We start from the raw sequence: 16,992 nt of genomic DNA, 5'->3' as shown, positions 1-16,992 counted from the left end.
TGGAACTTTGACTATTCACCTTATCTGGTAAGACCACTCTTCTAAATGATTATTTGAAGCATTAACTGGTTTCCAAATCTACACCTCCTGATTTCTAAATAACAATCTAATTGGAAAGCTATCATCAAAATAATTGCATGTAGCATTCACTTCTTTGCCATTGGGTCATTGGAGCTGCAGTTGAGGAGCAAATGCCAGAGAGTCATGGACTGCAATGATTCAAGAAGCGAGCTCAGCACCACCTTCTCAAGGGCAACTAGGGATAGGCAATAAATGCTGACCCATCCAGGGACACCTGTGTCCCAGGGCACCCTTCCATGGTCAGGGCCATTTAGATGTGCAGAGACTTTAGAAGATAACTAGAGGTTGCATCATCTCAAAACATAATGTGGAAAACACTAAAATGCCATTTGAGTACATTAAGTAATAAGAAATGATGAAAATCATCAAAGTGTGATAAAAGTAAAATGTTGACATGAGAAATTGGGCATCAGTTAGGAAAGGCCTCTTTTGTGGTTATTTATTCTTATTGCCTGCCTCATATTTGTTCCTCCTGTCCTTGTGATGTTCACATCTTGCTGGGTTCTATTCTATTGATACCAATTGCCACAAACTGACTATTGTTCCAACATGAGTTTTGACATTGTATATTGGTAAAAGAGGTGAAAGGATTTATGTGAGTATTGCCACAAAGCATTTCACAGTCAGTGAAGTACTTCAGGTCATTCTTGTGATTAAGGAATGCAGCAAGCAATGTTCACAAGTCAAGATCCTGCAAACAGTAATGAGAGAAACGGTTTGCATGATGTCAAATGAGTGATAAATATTGTCCAGAATACCAGGGAGAATGCCCCTGTTAATCTTTAAGATAGTGGGATCTTTTATGTCCACCTGAGAAGGCAGATAGGACTTTGATTTACCACTTCACCTGAAAGAAGCGACTTCAGAATGTGTAGCACTCTCAATACCAGAACCATTCTGAAGATAGCTCACTGCAACCATAACATCAATTCTGCTTTCTCTCCACTGATGCTGAATTTTTCCAGCCATTTCTGTTTTTGTTTCTGATTTTCAGCATCTACAATGCTTTGTTTTTGTTTCATTGCTGTACTGTACTCATATCTGGAGTAGAACTATAAAGTGGTTGGGAGTTGAAACGGGCCGGAATTGACCTAATGCTGAGCTTTGTTATCATCTACACGTTTTCTTCAACGAATAAAAACAAGGAACAGAAAAACCTGCTTCATTTCTCCACCATCTCTCTCTCTCTCTCTCTCTCTCTCTCTCTCTCTCTCTGTTGGCAATTACAGTGCTCATCCTGCATTCTAACTGAGATCCAACTGTAATTGAACCTGGCCTCTACGTAATGCAAATGCTCTGTGCAGTGACCCAGTAAAATCAACTTGCAGGAGTATCCTCGAACATGCAATTCCACCTTAACAAGGTTCAAGCTGTTGATCAGCCCGATTGTACTTCATATTTTAAATTGTTTTACACTGGAATATTGGACCTGATGCAGCATGAGTGATAGCAGAGTGCTTCAATCAGCTAGAGGCGCCTTGTAACCCAGAAACAGACAGACGACTGTCACAAGGACAGATAGATGACGGCTTTGACCCTGGTAGTTGCCAGGAGCCAAACTGTGACTGCTGAGCTTGTTTCTGGATTCACTGATGCCCATTCTAAATCAGATTAGATTTCATTGCGCATTCATAAAAGCGATAGCCTTCAGTTTTATTTTCTTGGCCTCCAGTTTCTATCTGTGTTACCAACCAGCTTAAGTAATTTGGTTGCTGCTGATCATGACCATATTAACTAGTTGGTAAGGAGAAGGTCAGATACTAATAATAGTACTGATTTGTCATCAGGCTGTATTCAGCATCTATGCCTGCTTAATTCTGTCTCTCTCATATTCCAGTTTAAGCATTATGGGAGTGCGCTTTTTTTTTGGATAATTAGCACAAGAGCCAGAGTGGAGAGGAGGAAAGTATCTTTTATGCAACAAAATTGTCAGCATCTAGAACCTATCTCCCAAAATGATGATCGTAACAGAGCAGCAGGGAATTAGATCAATATTTGAAGGAGAGCAAACATTGAGGTTGTGGGAAAAGAGCAAAAGGAAAGCGAGGCAAGTTGGGTAATTCTTACAAAAGGTCAACACAGGAATTATGGACTGAATAGCCTTCTGCTATGCTGGGTGGTTCTTTGATTCCTGCTTGGATGTTAATCAAGTGTGAAGGTGGAAAATGTCACACTTCATTGGTTTCAAAGCGCACACAGCAATTCAGTTCGAAGTTCAGCTGTTCCATGCCTGGGGTAGTACTGGACAAAATGGGGTCACTACCTCTCAAAGAGAATTCCAGAAAAGTGAGTGGGGTGGGTAGGGTATTCTGGCCTTTGGTGCTCCGTTGTTTAAGCTGTAGTATGGCCGTTGGTAGATCTATTACTGATTAGTACTGGTCTGTAACTGGACCTGTTATGGTGTTGGATACAAGAATCATCATAGAATCCCTACAGTGTGGAAGCAGGCCATTCGGCCCATCAACACCCTGAAGAGCATCCCGCCTAGACCGACACTACCCCTCCCCCCCCTGCCCCCCCTCTCCCCCCACACTTCCCCACACATCCCTGTTACCCTTTCATGGCTAACTCACCTCCCTGAACACTATGGGCAATTTTGCTTGGCCTATCCACCTAACCTGCACATCTTAGGGCGGAAACCAGAGGAAACCCACACAGACATGGGGAGAATATGCAAACTCCACACAGACAGTTGACCGAGGGTGGGATCGAGCTCAGATCCTTGGTACTGTGAGGCAGCAATACTAACCACTGAGCCACTGTGTCACCCCTGACAAGAAGCCAGTCATAGTTTTACCTATTTGTATAGAAGAATTTAAATATGTTTTTACTGTTCATTGATGCCTATGCAGCTTCTGAACCAGTGACCTCTAGGGCAACAGTTGATAGGGAACATCACTACCTGCAAGTTTCCCTCCAAACCACGCATCATCTTGACTACCGGGAAAGTGCACTTTAATGCTTGTTTCACTTTACGTACAGTTGCTCGTGGATCCCACTCATTAACCGATCAAACTCCCCTCTCAGTCTTGGATCTGACTTCTCCCACTCTCAGCCTCAATTATCCCCTTAACAAACCCAACCCTTGACTTCCCTTTCAGAGTCAAGAGTGTTGTTGTTGGAAAAGTACAGCAGGTCAGGCAGCATCCGAGGAGCAGGAGAATCAACATTTTGGCATAAGCCCTTCATCAAGAATGAAGCTTGTGGGCCAGGGGCTGAGAGATAAATGGGAGGGGGGTGTTTGGGGAAAGGTAGCTGAGAAAGCGATGGGTGGATGAAGGTGAGGGAGAAGGTGATAGTGTGACGAGAGGAGGAGAACTTCCTCATGGTAGGCATCCTTAGAAGAGGCTTCGCAGTAAGATTACTGACTTCCCTTTCAGCTTGACTCATCTCCTTAGCTCAGTTCTCTCACTTTCCTTTCTGCCATATGGAATGATCTATCCACAGTTCACCTTTAACGCATTCTTAATTTTTGGGGCCAGATGATTGCATTATAGCAAACGTTTACCATTCAGCACTGTTTCTTCACTGCCACTGGGTCAAAATCCTGAAACTTCGTTCCTAATTACATAGTGGGAGTGTCTACACTGCATGGTCAGCAGCAATTGAAGATGGTGGCTCACTATTGTAATTGATTAATTGCAGTGGAGATAACCAATAAATGCTGGGATTGCCAATGATGCTAACATTCTATGAATGAACAAACATAAGGAAAGACAAACATAGTAACAAACAGAACTCATTGCATTAAGCAATCCGCATGTATAGTGCCTCCGAGACTGGAGTAGGGCAGATTGTGTCTGTCCTTGCCTGTTCAATGAACAATTCAATTTCAATTGCCAGGGAGCAGTTTTGACTGCAATAAATTATTCTTCTGTTTCTTTGCTACAGATCCTGCTTTTTCCCAGCCAGCCTCATCCTTTGGGGCGTTTCTCTGTTTCTCCAAAAGGCGAACTGACAATTACCGATGTGCAGTCAGGTGATTCTGGATATTATATGTGTCAGGCAATCAGCGTTGCTGGCAGCATCCTATCCAAAGCCCTCCTGGAGGTGGAAGATGGTAAGTCCAAAAGTGTTTGATATCTACTCCCCAGCTGCCTTTGTCAATTGGAAGAAACTGATTTTCATCAAATGAGTTACTGAAAGTAAGAATGTAAAAAATTACATTCAGACCATGATAGCAAGACGGAACTGAGAAACATTCCAAGCAAAAGTTACTATAGTTCTGGCACCCTCAGGACTGAAGCCAACTTGGTTCTCTTTGAATCCCTACAGTGTGGAAACAGGTCATTCATCCCATCGAGTCCACACCAACCCTCCAAAGAGCATCCCACCCAGATGCTATCTTTATAACCCCACATTTCTCATGGCTAATCCACCTAGCACACTATGGACAATTTAGCATGACCAATCCACCTAACCTGCACATCTTTGGGAGGAATCAGAGCACCAGGAGGAAACCCACAAGCTCCATTCGGACACTTGTCCAAGCAGGATTTAAACTCTCGTCCCTGGCACTATGAGGCAGCAGTGCTAACCACTGAACCACTGTGCTGCCCTGGCTCTATTGCCATTTTGGGTCAGGCTGGGGTCAAAGGTCACTTGAAGCACAGTGTAGAGCAGCATATAAAGCCATTAACTAATCTAGAGCCTCACCATACTAATACAGCACCTAAGCAGAACAACATAACCAGGTAAGTTAGATTTTTACTCAATTAACATCGATGCATGGAAAATGAGAAAAAATGTTTAGTTTTTCGACACTGGGTAGGGGATTTGAGGTACTCAGTCTAATGTGAATTGAGAATCACTTGTGGGCCTACAGACAGAACCACTGTTATTATCTAGTCTGCACCATATCTTTCTGAGAGACTGATTCTCAATAGGAACTGGATTACAATAATTTTTCAGCAGAAGAGAGTGCTTTCTGGAGTGCAGGTCAGCACAGGAAGGATTCTAAGCTGTTTGGGAGAAAGCTGGTGAGATGACCCAAAGTTAGACTGTCGAGCATTAGTTAAATGGAAATAATTTTGAGGCAAGAGTGTATATAATGTGTTCATGTAATCCTAACTTCTAAGCATGGAGTCAGCCAGTAGGATGGAGCTGATTTGTTGTAAATAGTGAAGTATACAAAGGCACTGCAAGACTTGTAGGAGGAAGTGAGGATTGCAGATGTTGGAGATCAGAGCTAAAAATGTGTTGCTGGAAAAGCGTAGCAGGTCAGGCAGCAGCCAAGGAGCAGGCGAATCGACGTTTTGGGCATGAGCCCTTCTTCAGGGGAGCTTCTGGGCAGAGGTGATGACCTGGGGTGTGCAGTGAGAGAGGGACTCACTGAAATCCTTGTAGAGGGAGGAAGAGAGCTTCTTCAAGGAAGGCGTCCTTGCAAGAGGATTCGCAGTAGGTTAAAATCTTCTAGGAGAAAGTGAGGACTGCAGATGCTGGAGATCAGAGCTGAAAATGTGTTGCTGGAGAAGCGCAGCAGGTCAGGCAGCATCCAAGGAGCAGGAGAATCGATGTTTCGGGCATGAGCCCTTCTTCAGGACTTGAAAAGTGGCATGGTGGCTCGGTGCTCATAGCACAAAGGCCCCGGCTTCGATTCCAGCCTCGGGCAACTATCTGTGTGGAGTTTATACATGCTTCTTGTATCTGTGTGGGATTCCTCTGGATGCTTTGATTTCCTCCCATAGTCCAAAAATGTACATGTTAAAATTGCCCTGTAGTGATCAGGGATATGCAAGCTGGGTGGATTAACCATGGGAAGTGCAGGGTGACAGGGATAGGGTAGAGGGGTGCATCTGTGTGGCATATTCTTTGGAGAGTGGATGGGCCAAATGCCTAGCTTCCATACTGTAGGGATTCTATGATTTTACAATAAAAAGAAAAGATGTTTCCGCTGACTGCGTGCATGTAAAACTGAGGAATAAGCTCTCAGTATGAAGTGATAGGCTGTTGTGACGAAGACAAGGAGGAATTTCCTCACTTGGCTAGTGTCAAATCTTTGAAATTCTCTACCTCAGAGAGTTGTGGAAGCTCAGTCATCGAGTGTCCAATAGATCAATAGATTTCTAGAGACCAAAAATATCACCATGTAAAGAGGATGGTGTGGGAAAATGACTTTTTGGTAGAAAATCAGCCAATCAGCCTACTCCTCTTATTTCCAATGTTCCTAAATAGACTGAGTAAGATCAGTCAAAAATTACGAATGGCATTCAACGTTTGTTCTGCAGTGGATCAGTGGCCAAAGGAACACTTACAGTGTGAAATTCCCATTGATCTCACCAATCAACTCTAAACCCTGTTTGAATGAGGTTTTTGACTGGGACAACATCACTGATGTCTTTGTGTTGTGGCTCCCATAAGCACTAAGAGTGGCTAGAGTATGTCATTATTCAGCTTCGGGCTGGCTTTAGACCTGAGTTACAGAAAATGAAAGATAGCTCTTTAAACCTCCGCGGCATATTTGCTCCTCCAATGTGCCCACTCCGTGCTTGTTATAGTTATTGATTGTCTAATTCACTACCACCAGGGTATAGTTAACTGGGTAAATCAAAGTGGATTGAGACATGCGGGACTTGTATCCGGTAGGAGCTTTAGAAGCTATAGGAAATTCAGTTCCTGGGGAGACTGAACGACCCACAGCACGAGCTGGGCAGAATGGTTTATTGCTCAAAAAATACATTTTTATGAGACGTTTTCTCCACTTCTATAACCACCACAATGACTTGCTCTATAGAAACGTTAACATAACCCAGCATCCCAAAAAGGCTCTTCTGAGATACATTACGAAGCAAACTTTGACAAAGCCACAAAAAGGGAAATTTGGGTAGGTGACCTAACTCTTGGTCAAAGAAGTCGAATTTAAGTGGCCTCTTAAAGGAAGATATTTTTAAGGTGAGCGAAGAGAGATTTAAAAAAGATGTGAGAGGCAAATGTTTTACACAGATTTGTGTGGGTGGTTTGTGTGTGGAATGAACTTCCTGAGGGAGTGGTAGATGCAGGCACAGTTACAATGTTTAAAAGACACTTGGAAAGTATATGAATAGGAAACATTTGGAGGGGTGTGGGCCAGGAGCAGGCAGGGGGGAACTAGTTTAGTTTGGGATTATGTTTGGCATGGACTGGTTGGACCAAAGTGTCTGTTACCATGCTGTATGACTTCATGTTTCTGAGAGAGAGAGAGAGGTGGAGTGATGTAGGGAAAGGATTCTGGAGCTGAGAGCCTGACGGGTGAAGATATAGCCACCAGTGCTGGAGGGGTTAAAATCAATATTCTTTCCCAAAAGCGAAAAGAGCAGTGGCCGTTGACACCAGGCCCTAACCATCTCAGCTTCAGTAGCTATGGTTGATCTTGTCAAAAGAGATTACTACACTGTTAAAGAATTGCATCTGGATAATAAACAGGGTGAATGGTTCAGAGAAATCACCTGGGTTCCCACAGCCTGATATTAAAATATTGCTTTCCACCAGCTCTGACAGAGTAGTGAAGCTCCTCTGGCCTTCTGAATGATGAGCAGAGCCTGTGGTAGCTGTCAGGGTGGCAGGCTACCCCTAGACAACCTCTGTCTGGGGGGGTAGGCCACTAACAGAGATTGATTTCATTTTTGTTCTCCCCTTCCTGCAAATTGTTGCCAGGAAATTCAATTGAGCGTGAGCTTTCCTCTGCCCTGTTACTGCTGCCAAATCGATGGCAAATAATTGGTGCTGCAAACGAATGCTGGGAATAAAATGTGGGGAGCCTATCTCTGTATCGTGCCCTGTTTCATTATTTTTTTACTTCGTCTGCTTTGTATAACAGGAAGCATGACTGCTGGAACGTAACTGTCAACACTACAGCTCTCTGCAGTCAACCCCTTCATAATGCAAGTCCTTTCTTCAATAATTAGTTGAAAGGTTACTATTGGTTGAATGTTTAACACATTTGTGTGGCAATTCTCTGTTTAATACTTCATCTGAAGCAGTTCACATTATTTTAAAAAATAATTTTGGCATAGTGTGTGAGTGTGAGTAGTAAGGCCAGCATTTATTGTTTATTTTTAATTGCCACTTAAACTGACTGGCTTGTTCGGCCATTTCAGTGGGCACTATCATGAGTCAACCAGATTGCTGTGGATCTGGAGTCAAATGTAGGCCAGATCAGGTAAGGCTGGCAGATTTCCTTCCCAAAAGGATATTAATGAACCAGAAGGTTTTTTTTTTAACAACAGTTGTTTAATTGCTAAGATTAGTTTTCAATTGCAGATTTATACGTTGAGTTTAAACTCCAGCAACTGCTGTGGTGCGATTTGAACTCATGTCACCAAATAATAGCCTGGGCTTTTGGAATACTAGTCCAGTGATATGATCATTGTCCTACCATCTCTGGTTCAGAGTTTGAAGGTCCAATGCTGTCATTTTGAGAAACAAGGGATGGCCGATAGATGCAAGCTTTGCCAGTTTTACAGGCAAATGATAGTTTCACTGTTTAGCTCCTTGTAGGAAGATTAATGGGCTGGTTGACTTGGGGGAAGCTGCAGAATTAGATGTGAGATGCTATCATTTATCTGGGAAAGGGAGTGAGAGGCAGTGTGGGCAGCAAAAGTAAATTTTTTTTCCAAAGAAAATCAAGCGTCCCAAGGCTAAACTTCAAAGGTTACTTCATAGAAACATAAAGAATAAAATTAAAAGAAAGATGTATACAACATACAAATCTTCTGAGCAGTAGAAATACAGATCTGAGATTGGTGATGTGAGCCCTATTTTTCGGTTCCTTCTCTTTGATGGTTGTGTCAGATACAGAATTAGTGTTGGATGATCATTGTGAAGGCAGGTCCTTGTTTCATTATCTACTGGTATTTGATCTAGTACCTGTCTTCTTATTTTGGCTGATGTATTTTGGTTGTGGTTTGTCATTGTCTTCCAAATGGACCGAAGGAGTAACTTTTTCTCACAGACAGTGGTGCATGTATGGGATATGCTGCTAGAGGAAGTGGTGGAGGCTGGTACGATTATCTGGATGGGTACATGAGTAAGAATGTTTAGAGGGATATGGGTCAAATGCTGGAAAATGGCACTAGATTAGTTTCGGATATCTGGTCAGCATGGACAAATTGGATGGAAGTGTATGTTTCTGTGCTGCACAACTGTACGACTCTATATCCCAGGGCAGGGTGAGGAAGCAGGTCCTGAGACTGGCTTAGCCTGGATAGGAATCCAACCCACGGGGTTTTGAACCATCCACTGAGTCAGCTCACCAACAGACCCTATTGGCCCTTGTGAGAGTCGTGCCTAGCTTCCATTTCAAACTTGGCTTTGATTACAATTTATAGATGGTAACATTTTTTGACATCTAACACCATTTCAATCTGTCTCATGTAACGGATTGCACTTTAATGTAGGCTGCAGTGATGTCTGAGGCATTCACATGTATGCACTCTAATCTCAAACATAACCTACAACAACTTGAACAAACTCACTATGTCAAAACATTGAATCATATAAAACTGGAGCAGCAGTTCACTGTGTGGCCCTTTGAGGCTGTTTCACCATTCAATATGATCATGGATGATCAGACAACATAGTTCCCTGGTCCCACTTTCTCCTCTTAATCTTTCATCCTTTTCGCTCGAAGAATTATATCTAACTCCTTCTTGAAAAATGTTTTGTTACCAACCATGTTCTATGGCAGAGAATTCCACAGGCTCACCACTGTCTGGGGTGGAGACATTTCTTCTTATTTTAGTCTTCAATGGCCTATCTATATCTGGTTGAGGGCTCCTCAGTCATTGGGAACATCCTTCCTGCATTCACCCAGTCAAGTCCTGTTAGAATTTTAGAGGGTTCTATGTGATCCCCCCTCACTCTTCTAAACTCCAGTGACCATAGTCCTAAGCGATACAATCTCTCTTCTTAGTCTGTGTTGCCATCCCAGGAATCCGAGTCCAACAGGGCGTAGACATGCCCATTGGCCCAAACTGGTCCATACCAACCAAAATGACCATCTACACTAACCGCATTTTCCAGCATTATCCTTCCAAATCTTTCCTATCCATATATTTATCCAAATGCCTTTTTAATATTAATGTACCCACCTCAACTACTTCTGCTGGCAGCTCATTCTCTGTGCATACCACCCTCTGTGTAAAAAAGTTGTCCCTCAGGTTCCCTTTTATTCTTTCCCCTCTAACCTTAAACTGATGCCCTCTAGTCCTCGATTCCCCAACCCTGGGAAAAAGACTGAGTGCATTCACTTTCTCCATGCCTGTCATGATTTCATACACTTCTATAAGATCCCCCCTTAGTATTCTACGCTCTGAAGAAAAAAGTCCTAGCTTACATAGAACATAGAAGAATACAGCGCAGTACAGGCCCTTCAGCCCTCGATGTTGCGCCGATCAAAGCCCACCTAACCTACACTAACCCACTATCCTCCATATACCTATCCAATGCCCGCTTAAATACCCATAAAGAGGGAGAGTCCACTACTGCTTATCCAACCTCTCCCTGTAACTCAGACCATTGAGGTCAGGCAACATCCTAATAAATTTCTTCTGCACTCTTTCAGGTTCAATAACATTCTTCCCATAGCAGATGACCACAATATTCCAAATGTTGCCTCACCAACGTCTTGCAACATAACTTCCCAACTTCTATACTCAATGCCTAAAATCATCGTGAATCAGTCAGGCAAACTTTCATTTACAAACCTTCATTCCTTCCTCAGATAAGGAAACCAAAAAGGCTCACTATTCCAGGTATGATCTTACTAAGGCCCTATGCAATTACGAAAGACACCCCTTCTATCAATCTGTGTGCTGCTTTGTTTTAAAGCATTGTGAGTCACAGCAGTGACACGATTGGGGAGGAACATCTTTGTGTTGACTCAGTGAATGATGGTAATGGGTCCAATTTCAGGGCTGGGACACAAGCAGACTTCTGGCAATTGACTTGCTGTATTGTCAGAGGGACTGAGGTACTGCCCTAGTGCCTAGTAGATAAGTTGTTTGATCTTTGCGTGTAAAGCTGCAAAATATCTTTTTTTTTTAAATCCTTGTTTTTGAGAAATGGATGTTGTTAGCTAGGCTGGCATTTTATCACATATTGCTCTCGAAGAGCTACTCATGGGCCACCTCCTTAAACTGCTGCAGTCTTTGAGTTAAAGGTACTCCGTGCGATGGAGAGAGATGCAGGATTCTGACCCAGTGGCACCGAAGGATCAGCAAAAGGTTAGGATGCAATGTGAATTGGAGGAAAACACATTACTGGTGGGTTTTTTTACCCTATGTGACCATTGCACTTATCCTTCAAAGTGGTGGAAGTAGTGGGTTTGGATGGTTTAAAGCAACCTTGCAGGTTATAGATGGCAGATGGACCAGATATTCGGGCTTGCTTTTCCTCTTCCTTACACTCTTACATTGTTGAAATCAGCTTTCGCTGCACAGACACATCCTGAGGCATTCTCTCAAGTTTAAAACTTGTGAAGTGCCTCATCGCCCTCTCATCACAGCATTTTGAAATCAAACTTGACATCACTCAATCAGTACCTCTTTTCTGCTCTCTTCAATTTTAATTCCTTCATGCACTTTTGTTTGATAGATATTTTTATTGAAGAAAAAGAAAATTTTTATAACATATTATTACAAACTTACAAAATAATACACACAAATACAAACATTAATATACAATTAAATATTAAATAAATGATAGTCAAAACATAGCAAACAAAGAGAAAAGATAAAGAAATAAAAACACTCGACGAGCTACTAATCTAACTTATAACTAACCAGAACATATAATAAAATATCTTACATTACTCAAAAGGAAAAAAAAATAATAATTAAATAATGAGGTACATGCTCGCAACAAATTAACATCAAGGCATAATAAAACCCATATTCGTACAGGATTCCTCCCCCCGGGGGTCCCCAGCCCAGCCTGAACCGTTACCACAACTAGATAAAAGCCCTTGACAAAATGGCCAAAATATCTGTTTCTATATAGTTCAGAAAGGGCTGCCATATTTTATAAAATAATTCAGTTTTTTTGGTGCACCATTTTTGTAAGGAAGTCAAAGGGAATACATTCCATGACTAACCTACACCAATTCGAAAGTCCTGGAGGGCCCTCAGCTACCCAGTTTACTAAGATATTTTGTCTTGCACAAAAGGAGAGAATGGAGAATAATTTCCTCCCATGCACATCCAGGGAAGGCAGTCTTGAAAAGCGCAAGATAAGAGATACTGGACCCACCCTAATTTCTGCTCCCAAGATTTCTGTCAGAGCATTTGCTACTCTGACCCAGTATTTGCGGATCTTGTGACATGGCCATAAGCAGTGTGTGAGAGTGCCCACCTCTATTTTACATTTAGGACACATTAGAGATGCTCCTGCCTTAAATTTTGCCAATTGTTTCGGTGCTACATGAGTCCTATGGAGTATCTTTAATGAATAGCTTGGGTTCTATTACAGATAGAGACCTTTCTGGCATTTTGCCAGATGTCATCCCACATTTCTGAAGAGATTTCCAACCCCAATTCCTGATTCCATGTTTTAAACAATCTTTCCATGCCTTCTGACACTTCCATAACACTCTTCGTTCCCTATCTGATTTATAAGAGCAATCTAATAACGTAGTCTTCTTCTGTATGTAATCTCGAATATGCAAGTATGGAAAGAGGTCTCCATTAGGTAGTCCAAATTTCTGGTGTAGCTGTTCAAAAGACATCGTAACCTCCCCATCGAATAGATCCCCTAAGCAGGAAATACCCCTAGACCACCAGGGTTTAAATGTGGCGTCTGGGAGCCCCAGTTGAAAACCCCATGTTTGCACTATAGGAGAAGAAGGGGAGGTTTTTTTTGTGAGTTGCCCTCGTTTTGTCGCATTATCTTTCAGGTTTTAATTATGTTTAGTACGGTAGGGTTTTTACAATGGTCCAAAATGACTTTCATTTTATCTAAAAATAGGAGATTAATAATGGGACACTTTGTTTGAGAGGCCTCCATGTCCATCCAGATTGATTGCGGGTCACACGAGACCCAATCAGCTATGTAGCTTAATAGAGAACTCAGCTGATACTTCCTAAAGTCTGGAAAATCCAGCCCTCCCCTTGCTTGTGGAAGCTGCAACTTCTTTAACTTAGTAAGGGGCCGCCTATGACTCCAGATGAAAGAACCAAGCCAACCGTATAGTTTGCACAATGCCGGCCTTGGTAGTATCACAGGGAGCATTCTCATAGGATATAGGAAACTGGGCAAGATATTCATTTTAATTAGAGCTATTCTGCCTCACCAAGATATTGGAAGATGCCCCCAACATTGAAGGTTCATGCCTTATCCTCTCCAATAGATGTACAAAATTGACTTTACACAACTGGTCAAATATTGTGGTGATAAAAATACCTAAATATAAAAAAAACCCTCCAGAGAGCACCGAAATGGAAAGCGAGATCTGTCCGATAAGTGGGACATACTCGTGAGACTGCCCATCGACATGAACTCCGATTTTGTGGAATTAATTTTGTAACCTGAGAACGCACTAAATAAATTAATTACTTGGATCAAGTGGGGCACGGACATCAAAGGATTACTAAGAAAAAGGAGAACATCATCTGTATAAAGGGTAAATTTATGTTAGCCCATACCAACCCTCGGAGCCATTATATTAGAATCAGCCCCAATAGCTTCCGCTAGTGGCTCAATTGTTAGCGTGAATAGTAACAGTGAGAGAGGACATCCCTGACGGCAGCCCCTAACCACACTGAAGCTATCCGAGCCTAAACCATTGGTAATCACGGCTGCTTTGGGGTCATTATACAACATTGAGACCCATTTAGCGAACACCTTTCTGACACCGAACTTTTCCAGTGTGTAAAACAGGTATAACCATTCAACCCTGTTAAATGCCTTCTCCGCATCCAACAAGACTGCTATTGCCGGTATTCTTTCCTGATGACAGACTTGAATCACATTCAAAGCCCTTCTAATATTATTAGATGATCTACAGCCCTTGATAAATCCCGTCTGGTCCTCTTTTATGATGTGTGGTAACACCCTCTCCAACCTCAATGCTAATGTTTTAGAAAGAATTTTAAAATCTACATTTAACAAAGATATTGGTCTGTGTGATGTGCAATCTTCTGGGGGCTTTCCTTTTTTGAGAATAAGAGAAATATTCACCTCTCTCAATGAGGGGGGGGGAGGCAGCCCTGACCATATAAGTAATTATACATGTCTTTATACATGTCTATAAGTGGACCAGCCAGTACTCCTGTAAACTCTTTGTAGAATTCAACCTGGAATCCATCTGGGCCAGGTGCCTTACTGCTCTGAAGCTGCTTGATTGCGTCAAGTACTTCCTGGGTTGTCAGGTGAATATTCAAAATCGACACCTGTTCCGGGATTAAGTCCGGAAAGGCCAGGCTTTTAAAAAAGGACTCCATCTTCTTAGCTCGGTCTTCACAATCCTGCGATTTATACAAATCAGAGTAAAACTCTCTGAAGTTTGTGTTGATCCTTTTATGATCATGAGTCAAAGTATCAGCACTTTCCCTAATGGACGGGATAGCTTGAGGGGCCTTTTTTCCCCTTGCAAGATACGCTAGGTATCTACCAGACTTATCGCCATCTTCATACAATCTGTGCTTTGCAAAGAAAATATTTCCCTCTTTGCCATTTGGGTAAGTGCAGTATTCAGGGCTGTCCTAAGGGCTGTAATCCTTTGTAACTTCGCAACAGAGGGCCTATCAACATAAGCTAACTCAGCTGCCTTCAAGCAAGCCTTGAGTAAACACTTGTTGTTCTCACTTTTGTTTCTTCTGGGTCGCCGAGTATGAAATGATCAAACCTCGCACATAGGCCTTAATGGTCTCCCACATCACCAGGTTACTGGCCGTACCTGAGTTAATTTCCAAAAAGGTTTTGAATTCTTGAGAAAAATATTGTACGAATTTACTATCCTTCATTAAGAAAGAGTCCATTCGTCAATGTCGTGGGATCGTTTCATTGTCCCTAGTCTTGGTTTCCATGTACACAGTAGTATGATCAGAGATTATTATACTACCTATTTTGCAGGATAGTATGGAATTCAGAAAGGTAGAGGGAGCAAAAAAAATCAATTCTACATGGATTAGAATAAAAAGAAAAATTTCTGCCTTGTGAGTGAAGGCACCTCCACACACCACCTAATCCTCGCTCCTTATTCAAATCGACCAATTGTCTGGATCTAGGAGATATACCCGCAGTACTCTTGGGTACCTGTCTACCTCTGGGTCCATAAAACAATTAAAATCTCCTTCTATAATTGTGTAACAAGCCCCGAAAGCCATCAGTTTGGAGAATGCTTCCGTTATAAATTTGAAAGGGTGTGCTGGCGGACAATAAAGATTCAAAATCCCATACTCCCTTCCATTTATAAGGGCTTTGATCAGTATATTCCATCCAGATTCATCCTTTATCTGACTTAAGATTTTGAAAGGAATGTTCTCCTGAATGAGAAGGACTACTCCCCTACTTTTTGAACTGAAAGATGAAAAGAAGGCCTGATCAAATCCTCCCTGTTGTAATTTCAAGTGCTCTTTATCCAGTAATTGTGTCTCCTGTAAGAGAGCTATATCAATCCTTTCTTTTTTGAGGTTTGATAGTATTTTCTTCCTTTTGATTGGTGAATTACACCCCTTGACATTCCAGGTGCACCACTTCATTGAATAACGAACCATTATTGTCCAGACAAGTCTGAGAAAGCCTGGGAGGAAGAACCCCATCCAAAACACCCTGAGCATAGACCGTAGAAAATTCACAAAAATAGAAATTCTTTAATGCACTCACGGCAATGTAATAAAAAACTGTTTCTAACTAAGAAGAATATAAAAGCCATTTAAAAGGAGATTTCCCCCCCCTTGCTCCCAGGGGCATCACTTCCTGTCAGTAAACCCATCGTATCCTCTCCTAACCAGTGCCCCACCCCTCAACCCAGGCACCACATAGTAAAATAAAGAAATTCAAGCGTACTATAAAGCTAAAGTTGAAAGTGAGTTCCCCACCCAGACCAACACCTAGATGCATTTAGTAAAGATGATACCAAGTATAAGCATATAAAACTATAAGGTTATAATCTCAGCAGGTAATATAATAAGTATAATAACAGAAAAAGAAAACCCCACTCTAAGAAAGAGGTAGGACAAAGTAAATGCCCTCCCCCACACGAATCAACTAAACTACCCAGGCTATATAAATAAAAAGGAAATTGCATATTGGAGAACAAATAGGCCCCCCTCGCTACCCCCGGAGACGATATTAAACAATAAAGGAAATAATAAGAAAAAAAGAGGGTAGACCGGGGTGGGGTGGGGGGGGGGGGGGGTAGCAAAACAGCATCATTAACCACACGGATTACAGTCTATTTAAGAACGTCCAAAAATTCTTTGGCCTTCTCCGGCGATCCAAAGCTATAGGTGGATCCTTCATGGCTAAAACACAGCGTCGCTTGGAACGCAAGGAATGCTGGATGTTTAAGTCCCTTAGACGCTTCTTCGTTTCATCAAATGCCCTCCTCTTGCGGACCAAAGCTAGGGAGAAATTCTGGAACAGCATAATCCTAGATCCCTTATAAGTCATGGCTTGGGGATCCTTCCCGAGGGTTCTGGAGGCTTCCAGGAGCATTTGCTTCTCTCTGTAACACTGAAGCGGGCGGGGGCGCTGATCCGACCCGGGCCCACTCTGCCCACACCTGGCCTGACCCAGACTCCAGTTTCAATATCTGAGGGAGTCACTGCTTCAAAAAGACTGCAAGCTGGCCTTCTTCTTCCCTTTCAGGAAGTCCCAGCAAACGAATATTTTATTGGTGACCGTGATTCTCGAGGTCGTCGATGTGTTCTTCTAAGGCCTGGACTCACTGCTCAAGAGCCCAGACCTGGCCCACGGCCGCAGTTTCCGTGGTCG

General features: G+C 42.4%; 1 protein-coding gene across 4 annotated transcripts in view; it reads left to right on the top strand.

Moving 5' to 3' along the window:
• Nucleotides 1-16,992, top strand: part of robo3 (roundabout, axon guidance receptor, homolog 3 (Drosophila)) — a 578,410-nt gene that overhangs the window by 431,840 nt on the left and 129,578 nt on the right. For all 4 annotated transcript variants that reach the window (XM_072593115.1, XM_072593113.1, XM_072593112.1 and 1 more), the window contains exon 8: nt 3,973-4,141. In XM_072593115.1, coding sequence (XP_072449216.1) covers nt 3,973-4,141 — 169 coding nt within the window. The remainder of the gene's footprint in view (nt 1-3,972; nt 4,142-16,992) is intronic.

The sequence above is a fragment of the Chiloscyllium punctatum genome, chromosome 23 (genome assembly GCF_047496795.1).
Source record: "Chiloscyllium punctatum isolate Juve2018m chromosome 23, sChiPun1.3, whole genome shotgun sequence".
Lineage (NCBI taxonomy): Eukaryota > Metazoa > Chordata > Chondrichthyes > Orectolobiformes > Hemiscylliidae > Chiloscyllium > Chiloscyllium punctatum.
The sequence above is the reverse complement of the archived record's forward strand: the minus strand, read 5'-3'. Positions and strand labels throughout refer to the sequence as shown.